Source organism: Ranitomeya imitator, chromosome 1 (genome assembly GCF_032444005.1).
Source record: "Ranitomeya imitator isolate aRanImi1 chromosome 1, aRanImi1.pri, whole genome shotgun sequence".
NCBI classification, from domain to species: Eukaryota; Metazoa; Chordata; class Amphibia; order Anura; family Dendrobatidae; genus Ranitomeya; species Ranitomeya imitator.
This window is the reverse complement of record NC_091282.1, coordinates 890,886,408-890,907,720: the sequence shown is the minus strand read 5'-3', so window position 1 is coordinate 890,907,720 and position 21,313 is coordinate 890,886,408. Positions and strand designations below refer to the sequence as shown.

At 42.8% G+C, this 21,313-nt stretch overlaps 1 protein-coding gene across 1 annotated transcript in view; it reads left to right on the top strand.

Moving 5' to 3' along the window:
* Positions 1-21,313, top strand: part of FRAS1 (Fraser extracellular matrix complex subunit 1) — an 845,787-nt gene that overhangs the window by 789,521 nt on the left and 34,953 nt on the right. Inside the window, exons 60-68 of the mRNA XM_069743201.1 lie at positions 1,121-1,277; positions 1,407-1,607; positions 5,030-5,217; positions 9,228-9,503; positions 10,077-10,309; positions 13,028-13,188; positions 13,353-13,567; positions 14,893-15,043; positions 15,565-15,672. Of these exons, the coding sequence (XP_069599302.1) occupies positions 1,121-1,277; positions 1,407-1,607; positions 5,030-5,217; positions 9,228-9,503; positions 10,077-10,309; positions 13,028-13,188; positions 13,353-13,567; positions 14,893-15,043; positions 15,565-15,672 (1,690 nt within the window). The remainder of the gene's footprint in view (positions 1-1,120; positions 1,278-1,406; positions 1,608-5,029; positions 5,218-9,227; positions 9,504-10,076; positions 10,310-13,027; positions 13,189-13,352; positions 13,568-14,892; positions 15,044-15,564; positions 15,673-21,313) is intronic.

The following is a 21,313-nucleotide window of genomic DNA, read 5'->3' as shown; positions in this document are numbered from 1 at the left end:
CTTTTCCAGTGCAGCGCCATTTTTGGCAGCACATGGTTGTCAGATGCGGCGTTTTTTGTCCTCGTGCCATCACCATCTATCCATTCTAAATTACTGAACTTTTTTTACTGGTTTTGTCTGTATATTTGTTTAATAAAATGTTGTATATTTTTTTATTAAAACTCATAGTTTCTGATTTTTGGGGCGTTGTGCTCCATATTTCTTTATAGGGTTTATTCATGATGGGAGTTGTCCCATTCCCTGTCTGCACTTTTTCCGCATTAGGAATGATTGTATGTGTTTTGGAGATGTTGGTGTTTGTTAAACGAGCATTATGGAATGCTGTAGATAAGCCCTGAAAGGCAGAGCCGTTTCTTATATTGGGCAAAACTGCTGACAGGTTCGTTTTAAGAAAAATACTCCTCAGAGGCAATCTCATATATATGTTTAAATACACATGTGGTCAATAGCAAGGACGGGTCCATTATTTATTCCATCCAAAGACTTTACAAAGGACCAGGGGTCAATCATTACATGTGGAGGAAAGACTATTCTGGCTTCTAAACAGGAAAGGGTTCTTTACAGTTAGAGCAGTCACACAGAATGCTCTACTACAAGAGGTTGTAATGACAAACACTATATCAGTATTTAAAAAAGGACTGAATGCTTTGCTCACAATGAATGGTATGTGGGTTAAGATAAAAACACCTATACTTTCCTCCTATGCCATTCCAGCAGTGTCTGCACTCACGTTCCTGGGGCTCACCTGAGGTTATGTCACTTGAGCTGTGCACCCAATCAGTGCTGGAGTCACTGTCACCGCCTTCAAGAGTAATCAAGAGAAAGTGAGCGCCCAGCCACAGGTCTCGCAACAGTTCTCGCAACCTTTTGATTACTTATACATCCGAAGGTGGGGACAGTGATGCCAGCGCTAATTGGGTGCAAAGCACACATGACGTAACCTCACGTGAGCCCCTTGAAGGCGAGAGCCGGCACCGCTGGAATGTGTCCGACACGGGAGGTGAGTATAAGTGTTTTATTTTAACACTGTCAGACATTCAGAGTAAGAAGAGGTTGTCCTAGAAGTGGACAACCCCTTTAACATGCTTGACCTGTATCCACTATTAATCTTCTATGACAGATGAAAAACTGCACAGTCTTCATCATCGATGACTCTGTATTTGAACCAGAAGAACAGTTTAAGATCTACCTAAACAATCCTCTTGGCAATCACTGGAGTGGAGCAAGAACTGGGAAAATAGATATGGCTACCATTACCATTTCAAACGATGAGGATGGTAAGTGCTGTTGTTACAGGAGAACTATCACAAATTTATATATATTAGAGTAATATATAGTTGATGAAAGTATAGTTTTGTTTTATTAAGTTGCTTAGTAAAAATGAGATGTCATGTTTTCCCCCACAGCACCTACTATTGAATTTGAAGAGTCTACTTACCAAATTAAAGAACCCCAAGAACCAGATGGTGTAGCCATTTTAAATATAAAAGTAATAAGGAGAGGAGACCAGAACAGGACATCAAAGGTCCGTTGTAGCACACGAGATGGATCTGCCCAGTCAGGAGTTGACTACTATCCAAAAAGCAGAGTTCTTAAATTTAGCCCAGGTAAGTAATTTTCATATAAAAGTAAAGCACCAATATGAGTGTTTAGTGTAGGGATTCACTCACTCTGGTAGTGTAACACTGGTGTGTGTTGACCCACTTACACTGGAGGGGCATGATTAAGTGTCTGTCGGGTCTTCACTAGTGCCCCAGATGTTGATGATAGGCTGGGCTTCCGGTAGACACCATGTACACCATTCTAGCGCAGTCCGAGACTGCAGCAGTGGACTGAAAGGTCAGAGACTCAGGTATGAATGGGGCCAGGGTCAGGGCAGGCAGCACAGGTTCAGTATACGTAGCCGAGGTCAGGAGTGGAGAGCTCAGGATAAACGTAAACGAGCTGGTCTATAACAGGAGAGAAACAACAAGCATACACCAACATGTTCCAGAGACCAGCAACTTGTAACCAAAGATTGGGCAAGAAGTGGTGGGAGGAGCTGCCTAATAAACTGCTGCTGCCTAGGGATAGGCTGAGGAAGGCAAACCCTGCAGGGCACAGCAGGGTTAAATTCCTATAGGATCTGGGGCATGCCTCACTATAGCCAGTTGGAGATTCTCTAGGAGCAGAGCTGGCAGTGAGCACAAGGCAGTTTAAAGGGAACCTGTCACCCCCCCAGGGTGTTTTTAAGTAAAGAGCCACCTTCTGCAGCACTAAGGCTGCATTCAGTGAAGGTGGTTCTTATGTTTTTGCTCCCTAATAACGCTGAAATATTCAGTTTTATAAATTGCGTGCCATACCTGTATTGTGTCCGGGGGTACGTTTCTTCCCCCGGACTCAACCGCCTCCCATCCTTCAATCATCCCCTCAGTACATCGGGCACCGCCTCCTCTGTTTGTATTCACGAAACTGGCGCTGTGCTCTCATTTTTCATGCATGCGCCGTGCGCGCTGCCCTGGAACTTACATCTGCTGATCTAATGATCTCGTGCCTGTGTGTAGCAGATGCCTGAGTTCCCGCCCCACAGTGTGTTATGATTTTTTAACACTGCAGGGCTGGGAATTTGGTTCATGAGCAGTTAGTCTCTGCTGCTGTCCCCATCTCCCTCCGCCTCTTTCTTCCAGCGTTATACGACTCGTCTGCAACGTCAGAGTGATCACAAGTTGCAGACGAGTCAAATAACGCTGGAGAAAAGAGGTGGAGGGAGATGGGGACAGCCGCAGAGAATAACTGCGCATGCGCCAGATTCCCAGCCCCGCAGTGTGAATAAATCATAACACACTGCGGAGCGGGATCTTGGTCATCCGCTACATGCAGGCACTAGATCAGTAGATCAGCTGATGTGAGTTCCAGGGCAGCACGCACAGCACATGCCCGAAAAATGAGAGCATAGCGCAAGCGCCGGTTGCATGAATATAAACAGAGGAGGCGGCGCCCGTTGCACTGAGGGGATGATTGACGGCTGCTAGGCAGTTGGGTCCGGGAGGGGGGGGGGGGGGGGAAACGTACCCCTGGACACAATACAGGTATGGCGTGCAATTTATAAAACTGAATATTTCAGCATTACTAGGGAGCAAAAACATAAGAGCCACCTTCACAGAATGAGGCCTTAGTGCTGCAGAAGGTGGCTCTTTTACTTTAAAATGCCCAGGAGGGTGACAGGTTCCCTTTAATAAGATTGTCTGACACTGGGGAAGCAGAGTAATAACTGCAGTGAGTAGGGCAGCGCTGAGAAGGTTTGCAAGACGCTGATGTGACAGGTAGGCATTAGGCCTTAGGTAGCGTTCACACAGTTAATGAAATTTTGGTCCAAACACATGCAGATTTATTGTTTTTCCCAGGTTTCACAGTACCAAAACAAACTCATAAACATAAATCCCCTAGCCTTGTCCAGGCGCTGACTAAACAGAATAGACCCTGACTGCTGAGCTAGCCCCAGCTCTTTCAAACAAAACAGCTATTGTCCATCACAACTGATACTTGCGGTTCTCTGGACATGGCCTGTGCAGTGTCTTCTCAGAGAGAAATTCTGTTCTGCCTCTGTCTTTTCGGCTCCAAGACACATCAAGTCTGGTCAGCTTTCCTGACCTGACTGACTAAGGAGAACAGCTAGCCTGGTTATAATGTAGGCCAGCCAGGTTTACAAATCAAAGACTATAGAGTTAGAATTTAATCCTATCCTACCTAGCATTGCTACAGTAATTATGTATATATAATATATACACAGTGGCTTGCAAAAATATTCATCCCCCTTGGCTTCTTTTGGTGTTTTGCTAATTTCGCTGGAATTTTACTGAGACATTTTTGAGAGTTTGCATTAGTTCATGTAAATAACATACAGTTGAAACCAGAAGTTTACATACACTATATAAAAAGACACATATGCATGTTTTTCTCCATATTTGACATGAAATCAGAATAAATCTTTACCGTTTTAGGTCAATTAGGATTACCATAATTATTAATTTTTTGCCAAATGCCAGAATGAGAGAGAATGTTTTAAGGCATTTTCAGTACTTGGTGCAAAGTCAAAAGTTTACACACATTTCATTAGTATTTGGTACAATTGTCCTTAAACTGAATGGCTTGGGTCATACGTTTGGGATATCCTTCCACAAGCTTCTCACTATAATTGGTTGGAATTTGTTCCCATTCCTCCTGCAAAACTGGTGTAACTGATCCAGGTTTGTAGGTCGCCTTGCTCGTACCTGACTTTTCAGCTTTGCCCATAAACTTTCAATAGGATTGAGATCAGGGCTTTGTGATGGCCACTCCAAAACTTTAACTTTGTTATCCTTAAGCCACTTTGTTACCATTTTGGCAGTATGCTTCAGGTTATTGTCCATTTGGAAGACCCATTTTCACCCAAACCTTAACTTCCTGGCTGATGTCTTGATATGTTGCTTCAGTATTGCCACATAATCTTCTTTTCTCAGGATGCCATCTATTTTGTGAAGTGCACCAGTCCCTTCTGCAGCAAAACAACCCCACAACATGATGCTGCCACCCCTGTGTGTCACAGTTGGGTTGCAGAAATAAACAGTTTGAAAAGACTTGACTTGAATTTGTCTCGGGCCGGCGGTTCCCCGCACTTCTCCAGATCTGATTGGCTGATTGGCAGATCTCTCCATATTTACACATATGGGAAGGACCTGTGAATCAACTGGAGCAGGGCATAAAGAAGCCAGCCCTGAACATCATCGGACTAGTCAAATCTCTCCCTACAGTCCTGTGCTGGCTTTTCTAACTATGCTTTCTATGCACTATTACAGAATAAAACATACTTGATGGCAATCATGCAGCCAGGCTCTGTTTCATGCTGCCTGTGATTTGGGCAGCATGAATTTACATACAGTTGCCCAACATTATTTTTCTGCTAAGTGCCCTTTAATGTATGGGCCGATGTTTAGAACAACATTTTTTAAACTTTTAGTTTTCTACCATTTATGGTAAATCAAATTCTGATATTATTCCTTGCTATTTGCAGGTGTTGATCACATTTTATTCAAGGTGGAAATCCTGTCAAATGAGGACAGAGAATGGCATGAATCCTTTTCATTGGTTCTTGGACCTGATGACCCAGTTGAAGCTGTCCTTGGTGATATAACAACTGCAACAGTGACTATTCTGGACCAAGAGGCAGCAGGAAGTCTAATACTACCATCACCACCTATAGTAAGTCATAAAGTCTTTACTGCATATGCTACAGAATTCACTTCAGTTGGATACTGGGAGTGGAGCATGGCATATTGCTCTCACTACACCTTGTAGTCCAAAGCTGGAGGCTGAAATCCATATGGAGGGTGCTGGTCCTCCTGGTAAACTTCAGCCAAGTAGTGAAATTGTGAGGAGGAAAAAGTCGGCACATCCATCCAACAATAAATAAAATATATCAAAAATGTATTGGAAAATCTTTAAAAACATGGATTCCAAAAATATAAACCTGACATGTTTCTTAATAGCCCTTGAACGCCAGAAACACGTCAGGTTTATATTCTTGAAATCCATGTTTTTAAAAATTTTACAATACATTTTTTTATATTTTTTTTTATTTATTGTTGAATGGATGTGCTCACTTTTTCCTCTTCTCAGTTGGATACCATTGGACTAAAGATTTATACAGTACATATGTGTTTACTTTGTGTCTGGATAACCATTTTATTTCAGTTTTCTAGTATAATTTGTTAAAAATGTATTACAGATAGCCTCACACAACTTTATAATGCGTAATAGGCAAATATGCCCAGCAATTAATTGTGTAGTATCGGTATTTAAATCATAGTAAGCACAGACTAAGGCTAAGTTCACATTCGAATTTGAGTCCACAGCGTGGTGCTGCGGACTTCTTTTCTTAAGCGCCGCCTACGTCCTGCGTACCTATCGTTAACATTGGGTACGCAGGGACATGCATTGTATGCGGATGCGTCCATGTGCGTCGTTTTGACATGCCCGCTGAATGCAAGAAAATGCAACATGTTGCATTCGGCGGGCATGTCAAAACAACGCACGCGGACACATTCGCATACAACGCATGTCCCTGCGTACCCAGTGTTAAAGATAGGTACGTAGGATGCATGAGGAAGTAGGCGGAGCTAAGAAAAGAAGTCCGCAGCACCACTACGCGGACTCAAATGCTAATGTGAACCTGGCCTAACACAACTATAACATAGACCATATTGTCAATATTGACATGTATCTTGGGATGCACAGCATGGTACTGTACGTTGTGATGTTCATATATTGGAGTGAGGAGAGCGTACACCTGTTCCCACTTGCTTCATTCTGTTATGAGGGTGTGGGGAAGTTTTATTTTCAGTATATATTTGGAGGTAATGAGTGCCTAAACAGTTAGTTGAGCACTCGTCCCATCAGTCGTAGGCTATGTTCACACTATGTTTGTGGCCAGTGTCAGGCACACATGCACAGGGGTAAACATCTGACAGTAACCACAGACAGCATTGGTATCTCTGTATCCGTCCACCCCTTTCCTATACAGTTAACCAGTATGCAGATGTATACGAACCAGACGGAGGCCAAAAGAACATAGGCCTCAGTCTGGTGAATAGAGGCCTATGGCAATGTTACAGTGTGTGTTAGGAAAAGCTCAGATGTATACTGTAGGCTAAGTGTACAGACGCAGTGTGTACCTAGCCTAAGGCTGCCTTTTAATTAGAGCTGGATCTTACCTGCCATTTAAATTTGTAGGAACTGGCCGAGGAGAGGAAATTCTGATAGAGATGCCAATTGTTGAGGTTGGTGGACACGCAGGAATTGGCCAGTTTGGGCGTGAAGTACCTCAATTTTAGAAGTATAGCTTATATTATGGTAATGCAGTTTAAAAATCATGCACTCAAAGTTTGCACCTATCTTTGGCACTCTGTGCTGGTGCTGCACCCGTCTGCATGTATGTAGTGTGGACCTGATGTAGAGAAGAATACGAGTTTAAGAAAACCCTGGACACCGCTAACCTAACACTTATTATGATAACCCCCTCTTCTGTGGTAATTACCTGTACTGCATTATATTACAATCTATAGCATGAAAAATAAAATGCCAGTCCTTCTACCAATTCAGTCCACCCCTCACACATTTCGGACCAATGTCTAGGTAGCAGACACCTTTTCTGACTGCCCAATGTACAGAAGTAGACCTGGTAAGCTCCTTTACGTCACTTGCTCCTTAGCCAAAATGCAGACAGCTGAGCATTGGTAGAAACCAATTAACTTATCTAGATTTTTGCAGAACTGTGAGCACTGACTTACAGTGTTGGGAATATGTACCTAAAGGGGTTGTCCGCTACCACAAAATCCTGGTTTTGGGGTGCAGTTTGTTTTAAAAAATCAATCTGCTCTTTTCTCACCTCCTCCAGGTCCACTACTGAGTCTCTGCCACGGCTCCTGGTATCTGATATTGGCTGACATCACATCGGCACTTGGGGGCAGCGCCAGAGACTTAGCAGTGGGCCCAGAGAGGGTGAGAAAAGCACATTTTGTTATTTATACCAAACTACGCCAGGGGACAGGGACTTTCAGGGGGCAACCTCTTTGTCTTTCTCTGCTCCTTTCTGATTCCTAGATTTAGTGTCCTTTATATACATTATTCAATATTGGCCTTTCTACTTGAAATGAGCAAGGACCATTATTCTGAGTGGCGTGGCCAAGCAGCAAAATAACAATGATCCATGTTCTGTTTATGCCACTAAATTTGCACAAAAGAGTCAGTTTGGGTTCAATTGTTATATTACTTCTCAAGGATCTTGCAGTCCTCCTAGATATTTCTTAAAACCTGGTATTTACATGTTAGTTTCCTTTGCATCGTGTCTAGTGGACAATAAATCCTGTGCCATTACAGAGCTGTGAATTGCTCGTAAAAATCTGAATTCACGGTGTAGTTAGATCGGAGTCATTACCTGCACCAGAGCTAATTAAAATGAATGTACTTTCACCTCACTACATAAATCAATTTGAGAAAAATTGCTAGAGTTTTAATATGTTGTCTGTTGCATTTATTGCCCATCTTAAGAATTCAGCACCATAATGAAATAATCACATTAAATGATTTTTTGGAATGATAATTAAGATGCCAGACATTTTACTACTTGTCAAATTCTGGGGCCTGTGTGTTTATGCAGTTTTTATTTTCTTCTTCATGCTCTTCCTTCATTATCACTATTCATGAATTAGTGTGAGTTTACTATGTCGTTACAAATAAATACAATGAAATCTTGTGTACTTGAAGGGAACCTACTGTCCCACATGACCACTATAATGTTCACGGCCAGTCAGTGGCGTAGTCACAAATTACACAGCAGTGGATCCCGAGCGATTCTAGGAAACAATATTTTCTGTAAGCCAGTAAGATATAGGTATTGGACTTTGTCTATTGGTCACATGTCTGAAGTATTAATGTAGCTATTGTTGTGTTTAAGCATTTTTCTTAAACTGGAAATGCTCTTTGAAAGGGAATATGTCATCAGAAAATGACCTATTGTTTAAATCAGATTTTTGTGTTATATGTATTTTTTTTTTTAATTACATATTTTTACATATCACAGTCTTTGTTAATAATTACAAATCTTTCAGTTTTCACACTGATCAAAGGGGCGTTAACGTTCTGTGTTTTCAGTAAAAACACATGGACATTGGCTAAAATGAGCAGACCCTGACCCTACTTTGTATTGAATTATCTAACGAGCATGTCATTGTGAAGGGAAAGGGAGCAGGGGAAGTTGTGACGTCGCCTATTGTGATTGGTGGATCTTGTGTTATCAGCTGTGTGTAGAGAGGTTACCCCTTAATGTAATCCTGTCTCTGATGATAAGGAAACTGCTGTAAACTCTTACTGAATGGGCAGGAAATATGAATTTAAGATAGCCCCACATACCATTGTGAAAATTGCAAGATTACTATTTTTGTTTTTTAATGAAGATAATGATATGAATAAAAAAAGGAACATTAAATTTAAAAAACTTTAATGTGACCATTAACAATAGGTAATTCTCTGATGATGTATTCCCTTTAAGTCATAGTCTCAGCAGTGGTAAGAGCTACTAAGACTAAATGATATCATCCATTCTGAATTAATTGGCAGAATATCTTATACATCTGAGAGAAAGTGTTTACTTCTATTGTGTTTATTAGAAGCATTACAAAATTAAGTTTTGGAATTGTTTTTTGTACTTCTAGGTTGTATCTCTGGCTGACTATGACCACGTGGAGGAGGTTACAAAGGAGGGCGCTAAAAAATCAGCATCTCCCGGGTACCCACTTATTTGTGTCACTCCGTGTGATCCACACTTTCCAAAATACTCTGTAATGAAGGAACGGTGTGAGGAGGCCGGCATTAACCAATCCACTATATTGTTCAGCTGGGAGGTGGCGGCACCAACCGATTCTAATGGGGCAAGATCTCCCTTTGAGACAATAACTGATACCACCCCTTTTACTAGTGTCAATCACATGGTGAGTACTTGCTGGGAATGTAATGTATTAAAGTGAAGTCAAATGTAGAAATGGTCATGCCTAATACTAAACCAGTGACTAAAGTTGGCGCAAAGTAATTCCCAGCACTCAGTCCAGCGGCCAAGTTAGTAATCTGCGGCAGTCAGATGGGAGCCATGAGAACCACCTTCTACCCAAAAATAGATTTCTCTTCTTTTGATTAGTCAGCCTGGCGCAATGTCATTCTTGTGGCACCATGCACATGTAACATCTTCCAGGCCGGCTAATCAAAAGAAGAACCACGGATACCCCGAACTAGGAGACGGTTCTCATGTCTCCCGTCAGACAGGCACAGATCACTGATCTCACTGCTGGACCAGGTCCTTCGAAATAGTTTGCACAACCAGACCAGTGACTACAAGTGTAAACTATGTATAACTGATTCAACAGGTAGACATCGACCTGCTTTATAAATAATAGAGAATTAAAGAAAGTATGTGTCATTAAAATAGATTTACATTTTTATTATCATTTAAAGATTAGTCAATAGAATTAATAGTTTTCGGTCTGTATTTCCCCCCCTGTATTGACTAGGTGCTGGATAGCATTTACTTCAGCAGACGTTTCCATGTACGTTGTGTCGCCAAAGCTGTGGATAAAGCTGGGCACGTGGGAACACCACTGCGAAGCAATATTGTTACAATAGGAACGGACAGTGCCATATGCCACACTCCAGTAGTAGCGGGCACCGCAAGAGGCTTCCAAGCTCAATCTTTCATTGCAACTCTGAAGTATCTGGATGTTAAACACAAAGAGCATCCCAACAGGTAGGTCGTGTGGTGCTGTATTGTCCCATATAAAGTAGGTGAAATAAGGAAATGTTCTACTAGTAATAGAATATTGTGAGGTTCCGGAAACCCCAATGTTTGCTATATCCAAATGATGAGGATAGAGCCATGTAGCAGGAATCTTCCAACTAAAATATTGTCTCTGCTGGCAGATCAGCAGTATATTCCACCAATCAGCGCTTACAATTATGGTCCATTTTTTACATAAAATTAAATCGATTCGGGTCCAGGATATTTTGGTACCAGACATAGTTACGCTGCTTGCAGCACACGTTAGTTAAATGGCAGTGCATTTTATATTTATTGGCTATATAATGCAGGTGCATTTTTTTCACACAAACACAAATTTTGCTTTAGAATTTGTAAGCTTATGGTATGAAAACCATAAAAAATAAAAATGTTTTTACATTCTAGTTCGTAAACTGTTTAATTGTGCTTGTCATCTTGTAATGTAAATTTTAATAGATTATGTATACATTTGGGATTGAGTCATCAGTGATTTGAAGAAGGGGGGCCTTTTTAAGGGGGGGTTATGTATATTATTATTGTTTTTTATGGTTTGCCCATCAAAGGTTAAAAAGCCATTTGCTTACTTTATTGTTTTCTATATTTTTTACACTGTAATGACCCCACACAGGGAAAGTTGGCACTGTTATAGTGACTGTCGTCACTGTTGGGGTTGTCCAGGTTCTAGTTCGCTGCAGCCTGAGGCTTCTTCTGCCACCATCCTGGTCATCATATAACAGTACCATGACCACTGGGACCTACACTGTGTTCTGAATTATTAGGCAAGTTGTATTTTAGAGGATTATTTTTATTATTGATCATCAACTATGTTCTCAATCAACCCAGAAGACTCACAAATATCAAAGCTTAATATTTTTGGAAGTTGGAGTGGGTTTTTTTTAGATTTAGCTATCTTAGGATATCTGTTTGTGCAGGTAACTATTACTGTGCAGAATTATTAGGCAACTTAATAAAAACCAAATATATTCCCATCTCACTTATTTATTTTCACCAAGTAAACCAATATAACTGCACAAAATCCAGAAATAAACATTTCTAACATGCAAAACCAAAACCCAAAAAATTAGTGACCAATATAGCCACCTTTCTTTATGATGACACTCAACAGCCTTCCATCCATAGATTCTGTCAGCTGCTTGATCTGTTTACAATCAACATTGCATGCAGCAGCCACCACAGCCTCCCAGACACTGTTCCGAGAGGTGGACTGTTTTCCCTCCCTGTAGATCTCACTTATTATGAGGGACCACAGGTTCTCTATGGGGTTCAGATCAGGTGAACAAGGGGGCCATGTCATTATTTTTTCTTCTTTGAGACCTTTACTGGCCAGCTACACTTTGGAGTAGTTGGAGGCATGTGATGCAGCATTGTTCTGCATGAAAATCATATTTTTCTTGAACGATACCGACTTCTTCCTGTACCACTGCTTGAAGAAGTTGTCTTCCAGAAACTGGCAGTAGCTCTGGGAGTTGAGCTTCACTCCATCCTCAACCAGAAAAGGTCCCACAAGTTCATCTTTGATGATACCAGCCCATACCAGTACCCCACCTCCACCTTGCTGGCATCTGAGTCGGAGTGGAGCTTTCTGCCCCTTACTGATCCAGCCTCTGGCCAATCCATCTGACCCATCAAGAGTCACTCTCATTTCATCAGTCCATAAAACCTTTGAAAAGGCAGTCTTAAGATATTTCTTGGCCCAGTCTTGACGTTTTATCTTATGTTTCTTGTTCAAAGGTGGTCGTTTTTCAGCCTTTCTTACCTTGGCCATGTCCCTGAGTATAGCACACCTTGTGCTTTTTGTTACTCCAGTAACGTTGCAGCACTGAAATATGGCAAAACTGGTGGCAAATGGCATCTTGGCAGCTTCACATTTGATTTTCCTCAATTCATGGGCAGTTATTTTGCGCCTTTTTTGCCCAACATGCTTCTTGCGACTCTGTTGGCTATTTGCCAGGAAACGCATGATTGTTCGGTGATCACACTTCAAAAGTTTAGCAATTTCAAGACTGCTGTATCCCTCTGCAAGACATCTCACAATTTGGACTTTTCAGAGCCCGTCAAATCTCTCTTCTGACCCATTTTGCCAAAGGAAAGGAAGTTGCCTAACAATTAAGCACACCTTATATAGGGTTTTGTTGTAATTAGACAACACCCCTCCTCATTACAGAGATGCACATCACCTGATTTACTTAATTGGTAGTTGGCTATCAAGCCTGAACAGATTGGAGTAGGACAACATGTATAAAAAGTATCATGTGATCAAAATACAACTTGCCTAATAATTCAGCACACAGTGTATAGTGGCAGAAGCACTTGCTGTCCCACAGCACTATGTATGAGAAAATAGAGGATGTGAAAACTGGTGAATCCCTAGTAGTTGTGAATCACCTGACATGCCTGGATTTACTATGTCGCAGACTAAAGGCACCTGGTAGTTTAAGTGGATAAGATTTGATTATTTGAAATAATATATTTCAATGTTACTGTTGATTATTAATGTACTTTGAATAAATGCATTTGTTTAAGTGCAGATGTGCACACTGTCAACTAATCACCTGTGTATATATTTTTGGTGAAAAAGGCAAAACCTGTTGTGTACTTAGACAACAGATGCATAAAGCCTGTTATTGTGCAAGTCTTACTTAATACTATATTTCACTCTATTTCCAGGATTCATATCTCGGTGCAGATTCCACATCAGGATGGCATGCTGCCGCTAATCTCTACAATGCCACTCCACAACCTTCACTTCTTGCTTTCCGAATCCGTTTATCGCCATCAACATGTTTGCTCCAATCTTGTCACCATCCGCGATTTAAAAGGCCTTTCAGGTACTTGGATAGGAGATACTATCTATACGTGTCTTCTGTGTCTGCTAGGTTTCCTCTTGCTTTGTACTTGCTTTGTACTTGCACATGTGCAATTTTTCAGTCCTTAATTTAGTAACTGTCAGTACGTATACAAATTGTTCTCCTTTCATTGTGATTGTTTGCAGAAGCTGGATTCCTGGATGAGGTGACATATGACAGTATTGCGGTTGGTCCAGGATATGACCGTCCTTACCAGTTTGATCCCAATGTCAGGGAACCAAAGACAGTTCAACTCTACAAACACCTTAACCTGAAGAGTTGCATTTGGACTTTTGATGCATATTATGACATGACTGAACTCATTGATGTCTGTGGTGGTGCTGTGACAGCAGATTTTCAGGTGCTGGAGAGTCTTTCATAGTTATAGTGTAATAATAGTAGAAGACTAAGGCTACTTTCACACTATCGTCGGGCTCGGCCCGTCGCAGTGCGTCGGGCCGAGGTTACCGACGCTAGCGTTGTTTGCGCCGCACAACAGATTTTCATCGCATCCGCTGCCCCATTGTGAGGTGCGAGGAGGTGGGGGAGGCGTTCCGTCCGCGCACATGTAGCGTTTTTTGCTCCCGACGGTCCGCCAAAGCACGACGCATCCGTCGCACGACGGATGCGACGTGTGGCAATCCGTCGCAATGCGTCGTCAATACAAGTCTATGGGGAAAAAACGCATCCTGCAAGCACTTTTGCAGGATGCGTTTTTTCTGCAAAATGACGCATTGTGACGGATTGCAGTTAACGCTAGTGTGAAAGTAGCCTAAGCCTTTCCATTGAATCCTTACTCTGCTCTGTGTGAGCGCATAGGCAAGAACTGTTTCCTGAGTTCACCTATATCCCCACCGATCACCAAGCAATTTAATATTTTTTCCACTGAAGTTTAGTTACTTTCAAATAGATGATGTGAGTAATAATATGTACACAGTTCATTGTGGCCTATTAGGGAAAACTGTCTAATTCCTATACAATACAGACTAGACAGTCTTAAAATGTATGAGACTGATTACAGTATTTCTTGGTGTATGATAAATCTGTCTACTATAAGACTGTCTAATTCATCAGGATCTGTATTTTCTCGGGGGTATGGTGGAGTTAGATGCTCCTGATTCATGAATCTGAACACCTCTTTATGAATCTGGAGCATGTGGTGTGCGCGTCCATGTGCCAACCAGGAAATGCCACAGCTTATCATGAATCAGAGGAGCTGGCATATTAGGCCCCCCGCTACATCCCTACCTTACCTTAGCTACGCTCAGTTTGATGAAGCTAGGGGAAGCTGGTATAAATAATAGTAGAACCAGAATTTTCAACTTTTCAAAACTTTTATGACACTTTTTGGGCCTAAAAGCTTTGCTGAATTGGGGCCTAAGATTACACCACCTAATAGGTGCCTTACTTTCTGCCAAACATGTGCGACACAATTCTGGCACAGTGTTTTGCACTTTAAAAGGGCTGAAAATGCCTTGGCGGAACAGGAAATGGTTTAGAGAGGCCATGCCCCCAAAGGCGTAACGCATCTGTAAAACATCTTAAAAATATGATACAAGTCTTAACACATTTTTGGTGCAATTTACTCCAGAATTCTGGCAAACATGTATCTTGATAAGTATGCCTCAATGTCTTTCTTACTCATACTCATGCAATTTATATTTCACAAATATTAATCCTTTACAGGTGCGAGACTCGGCCCAGTCTTTCTTGACAGTTCATGTTCCTCTGTACGTGTCCTACATTTATGTCACTGCACCAAGGGGGTGGGCTTCTCTGGAGCATCACACAGAGATGGAATTCTCCTTCTTCTATGATACTGTTCTGTGGAGAACTGGTAAGATGCCCTGCAGGTGTATGACACTGCAGCATATTTTATGAAGCAAAGAATATATAGAATTTAGATGATGAAAGTCTCAAAAACTGACCTGTCAGCTTTCTGCACTTGTCTGTTTAAATACCTTATCCTAATTCCCATAATATATCGTACGTTGTCCTTCTTCTATTCATTCATGAATGTAAAGAATAAATGATAAATGCTGGGTGTTACCAATCATAAGGGGGTGTTCTCAGGGCTCTTAAAAGCGCAAAAATGAGGGGGGGAAAAAGCCAGGTCATGAAAGAGTTAATGGAAAATGCTATAATTTAGTTAAGCTGACATGTCCTATTTACATAATTTGGGTTTGATTCTTTTTACATACATAATTTATGGAACATAATTAAATGCTGTAACTAAAAATGCCAGACTTGAAAGTAATGCCAAGACATTTTCCACTTGCATTTTAATGCTGCCGATAAATACCTTGCCCAATTCTATTCTTATTATCAGATATCAAATAATTGTGTGTTTCAATACAGGAATCCAGACAGACAGTGTCCTGTCCGCCAGACTGCAGATTATAAGAATATATATTCGGGAGGATGGTCGCCTGGTTATTGAATTTAAAACGCATGCTAAATTTAGAGGTAATTATATTCTTTTTTTGCCCAAACCTTGTAAGTATACTTATGGAAGTTGGGCTGCAAAATGTCAGCTCCCTAGTTGTTACCATAATGTGTCCATGAGCACACTGTTGTGAATTCTGTTGTCGAACTCCCTCCTGTGGTCGTGAATAGTACTTCGGCGAGTTCTGTCTATGGGCTCCCTCTGGTGGCTATGAGTGAAGCTGCTGCTTCTGAGGTTCCTTACACAGGTGACGTGGTTTATCCTTTGGTTGGCTTCTCTATTTAACTCCACTCAGATCGTTACTCCATGCCAGCTGTCAATGTTTTAGCATTGGTTCAGTTCGCTCCTGGATCTGCCTGGTGACCTGTCTTCTCCTGCAGAAGCTAAGTTCCTTATTGTTATTTTTGCTCATTGTTTCTTTGTCCAGCTGGTTATCCTGATTTTGTCTTGCTAGCTGGAAGCTCTGGGATGCAGAGTGCCCTTCCCCCGCACCGTGAGTCGGTGCGGAGGTCTTTTCTGCACACTCTGTGTGGTCTTTTGTAGGTTTTTGTGCTGACCGCAAAGATTCCTTTCCTATCCTCTGTCTATTTAGTAAGCCTGGCCTCTCTTTGCTGAAACCTATTTCATTTCTGCGTTTGTGACTTTCATCTTTTCTCACAGTCATTATATGTGGGGGGCTGCCTATTCCTTTGGGGAATTTCTCTGAGGCAAGGTAGGCTTTATTTTCTATTTCTAGGGCTAGCTAGCTCTGAGGCTGTGACGAGGCGCCTAGGGAGCGTCAGGAGCGCTCCACGGCTATTTTTAGTGTGTGTGATAGGATTAGGGCTTGCGGTCAGCAGAGCTCCCACATCCCAGAGCTCGTCCTGTATGAGTTTAACTATCAGGTCGGGTGCTCCTAACCACCAGGTCATAACAGTACAGCTGGCCCAAAGTATTAATGCATCTCAATAGAGGGATAAGAGGACTTCTGAGACCATTTTTTTTTCTTTGCACTGTGTTTTGTCTTTCTTTTCCCCTAGACCTTTGGGTGGTTCAGGACACAGGTGTAGAGATGGACATTCAGGGTCTATCCTCTTGTGTGGATCATCTCACTGCAAGGGTACAAAACATTCAAGATTTTGTGGTTCAGAATCCTATGTTAGAGCCTAGAATTCCTATTCCTGATTTATTTTCTGGGGATAGATCTAGATTCTTGAATTTCAAAAATAATTGTAAACTGTTTCTAGCTTTGAAACCCCGCTCCTCTGGTGACCCCGTTCAACAAGTAAAAATCATAATTTCTTTGTTGCGTGGTGACCCTCAAGACTGGGCATTTTCCCTTGCGCCAGGAGATCCTGCATTGCGAGATGTAGATGCGTTTTTTCTGGCACTTGAATTGCTTTATGATGAACCAAATTCAGTGGATCAGGCAGAGAAAATCTTGCTGGCTTTGTGTCAGGGTCAAGATGAAGCGGAGGTGTACTGTCAGAAGTTTAGAAAGTGGTCTGTGCTTACTCAGTGGAATGAATGTGCCCTGGCGGCAATTTTCAGAAAGGGTCTTTCTGAAGCCCTTAAGGATGTCATGGTGGGATTTCCCACGCCTGCTGGTCTGAATGAGTCTATGTCCTTGGCCATTCAGATCGATCGGCGCATGCGTGAGCGCAAAGCTGTGCACCATCTGGCGGTATTCTCTGAGCATTGGCCTGAGCCTATGCAATGTGATAGGACTTTGACTAGAGCTGAACGGCAAGAACACAGACGTCGGAATGGGCTGTGTTTTTACTGTGGTGAATCCACTCATGCTATCTCCAATTGTCCTAAGCGCACTAAGCGGTTCGCTAGGTCTGCCACCATTGGTACGGTACAGTCTAAATTTCTTTTGTCCGTTACTCTGATTTGCTCTTTGTCATCCTATTCTGTAATGGCATTTGTGGATTCAGGCGCTGCCCTGAATTTGATGGACTTGGAGTTTGCCAGGCGCTGTGGTTTTTTCTTGGAGCCCTTGCAGTATCCTATTCCATTGAGAGGAATTGATGCTACGCCTTTGGCCAAGAATAAGCCTCAGTACTGGACTCAATTGACCATGTGCATGGCTCCTGCACATCAGGAGGATATTCGCTTTTTGGTGTTGCATAATCTGCATGATGTGGTCGTTTTGGGGTTGCCATGGCTACAGGTCCATAATCCAGTATTGGATTGGAAATCTATGTCTGTGTCCAGCTGGGGTTGTCAGGGGGTACATGGTGATGTTCCATTGCTGTCAATTTCGCCTTCCACTCCTTCTGAAGTCCCTGAGTTTTTATCAGATTACCGGGATGTATTTGAAGAGCCCAAATCTGGTGCCCTACCTCCTCATAGGGATTGCAACTGTGCTATTAATTTGATTCCTGGTAGTAAGTTTCCTAAGGGCCGTCTGTTTAATTTATCGGTGCCAGAGCACGCCGCTATGCGGAGTTATATAAAGGAATCCTTGGAGAAGGGTCATATTCGTCCGTCGTCGTCACCATTGGGAGCAGGGTTCTTTTTTGTGGCCAAGAAGGATGGTTCTTTGAGACCTTGTATTGATTACCGCCTTCTTAAAAAGATCACAGTCAAATTTCACTATCCTTTGCCGCTGCTGTCTGATTTATTTGCTCGGATTAAGGGGGCTAGTTGGTTCACCAAGATAGATCTTCGAGGGGCGTATAATCTTGTGCGAATTAAACAGGGTGATGAATGGAAAACAGCACTTAATATGCCCGACGGCCATTTTGAGTACCTGGTTATGCCATTCGGGCTTTCTAATGCTCCATCTGTGTTTCAGTCCTTTATGCATGACATCTTCCGAGAGTACCTGGATAGATTTATGATTGTATATTTGGATGACATTTTGGTCTTTTCGGATGATTGGGAGTCTCATGTGAAGCAGGTCAGAATGGTGTTCCAGGTCCTTCGTGCGAATTCCTTGTTTGTGAAGGAGTCAAAGTGTCTCTTTGGAGTTCAGAAGGTTTCATTTTTGGGTTTCATTTTTTCCCCTTCTACTATCGAGATGGACCCTGTTAAAGTTCAGGCCATTTACGATTGGACTCAGCCGACATCTGTGAAGAGCTTGCAGAAGTTCCTGGGCTTTGCTAATTTTTATCGTCGCTTCATCGCTAACTTTTCCAGTATTGCTAAACCGTTGACTGATTTGACCAAGAAAGGTGCTGATGTGGTCAATTGGTCCTTTGCGGCTGTAGTGGCTTTTCAGGAATTGAAGCGTTGTTTTGCTTCTGCCCCTGTGTTGTGCCAGCCAGATGTTTCGCTCCCTTTTCAGGTGGAGGTTGATGCTTCTGAAATTGGAGCAGGGGCTGTTTTGTCGCAAAGAAGTTCTGATGGCTCGGTGATGAAACCCTGTGCCTTCTTTTCTAGAAAATTCTCGCCTGCTGAGCGCAATTATGATGTGGGCAATCGGGAGTTGTTGGCCATGAAGTGGGCATTCGAGGAGTGGCGACATTGGCTTGAAGGAGCTAAACATCGCGTGGTTGTCTTGACGGATCACAAGAATTTGACTTATCTCGAGTCTGCCAAACGGTTGAATCCTAGACAGGCTCGATGGTCGCTCTTTTTCTCCCGTTTTGATTTTGTGGTTTCATACCTTCCGGGATCTAAGAATGTGAAGGCTGATGCCCTGTCAAGGAGTTTTGTGCCTGACTCTCCGGGTGTTCCGGAGCCGGCGGGTATTCTTAAAGAAGGGGTAATTTTGTCTGCCATTTCCCCTGATTTGCGGAGTGTGCTGCAAAAGTTTCAGGCTGATAGACCTGACCGTTGTCCTACGGAGAAACTGTTTGTCCCTGATAGATGGACTGGTAGAGTTATCTCGGAGATTCATTGTTCAGTATTGGCTGGTCATCATGGAATCTTTGGTACCAGAGATTTGGTGGCTAGATCTTTTTGGTGGCCTTCTTTGTCACGGGATGTGCGTTCTTTTGTGCAGTCCTGTGGGATTTGTGCTCGGGCTAAACCCTGCTGTTCTCGTGCCAGTGGGTTGCTTTTCATCTTGCCGATTCCGAAGAGGCCCTGGTCGCATATTTCCATGGATTTTATTTCTGATCTCCCTGTTTCTCAAAAGATGTCGGTCATTTGGGTGGTTTGTGATCGCTTTTCTAAGATGGTCCATTTGGTACCCTTATCTAAATTGCCTTCCTTCTTTGATTTGGTGCCATTGTTTTTCCAGCATGTGGTTCGTTTGCATGGCATTCCGGAGAACATCGTCTCGGACAGAGGTTCCCAGTTTGTTTCGAGGTTTTGGCGGTCCTTTTGCGCTAAGATGGGCATTAATTTGTCTTTTTCTTCGGCTTTCCATCCTCAGACTAATGGCCAAACCGAACGAACTAATCAGACTTTGGAGACATATCTGAGATGCTTTGTTTCTGCTGATCAGGATGATTGGGTGTCCTTCTTGCCTTTGGCTGAGTTCGCCCTTAATAATCGGGCCAGCTCGGCTACTTTAGTTTCTCCTTTTTTCTGCAATTCTGGTTTCCATCCTCGTTTCTCTTCAGGGCAGGTTGAGCCTTCGGACTGTCCTGGTGTGGATGCGGTGGTGGACAGGTTGCAGCAGATTTGGACTCATGTGGTGGACAATTTGACATTGTCCCAGGAGAAGGGTCAACGTTTCGCTAACCGCCGGCGTTGTGTTGGTCCCTGACTTCATGTTGGGGATTTGGTTTGGTTGTCATCTCGTCACGTTCCTATGAAGGTTTCCTCTCCTAAGTTTAAGCCTCGTTTCATTGGACCATATAAGATTTCTGAGGTTCTTAATCCTGTGTCATTTCGTTTGGACCTTCCAGCTTCTTTTGCCATCCATAATGTGTTCCATAGGTCGTTGTTGCGGAGATACGTGGCGCCTATGGTTCCCTCCGTTGATCCTCCTGCCCCGGTGTTGGTCGAGGGGGAGTTGGAGTATGTGGTGGAGAAGATTTTGGATTCTCGTGTTTCGAGACGGAAACTCCAGTACCTGGTCAAGTGGAAGGGTTATGGTCAAGAAGATAATTCCTGGGTTTTTGCCTCTGATGTTCATGCTGCCGATCTTGTTCGTGCCTTTCATTTGGCTCATCCTGATCGGCCTGGGGGCTCTGGTGAGGGTTCGGTGACCCCTCCTCAAGGGGGGGTACTGTTGTGAATTCTGTTGTCGAACTCCCTCCTGTGGTCGTGAATGGTACTTCGGCGAGTTCTGTCTATGGGCTCCCTCTGGTGGCTATGAGTGAAGCTGCTGCTTCTGAGGTTCCTTACACAGGTGACGTGGTTTATCCTTTGGTTGGCTTCTCTATTTAACTCCACTCAGATCGTTACTCCATGCCAGCTGTCAATGTTTTAGCATTGGTTTAGTTTAGTTTAGTTTGCTCCTGGATCTGCCTGGTGACCTGTCTTCTCCTGCAGAAGCTAAGTTCCTTATTGTTATTTTTGCTCATTGTTTCTTTGTCCAGCTGGTTATCCTGATTTTGTCTTGCTAGCTGGAAGCCCTGGGATGCAGAGTGGCCCCATCGCCCATCCCCCCCCCCCTGCACCGTGAGTCGGTGCGGAGGTCTTTTTTGCACACTCTGCGTGGTCTTTTGTAGGTTTTTGTGCTGACCGCAAAGATTCCTTTCCTATCCTCTGTCTATTTAGTAAGCCTGGCCTCTCTTTGCTGAAACCTATTTCATTTCTGCGTTTGTGACTTTCATC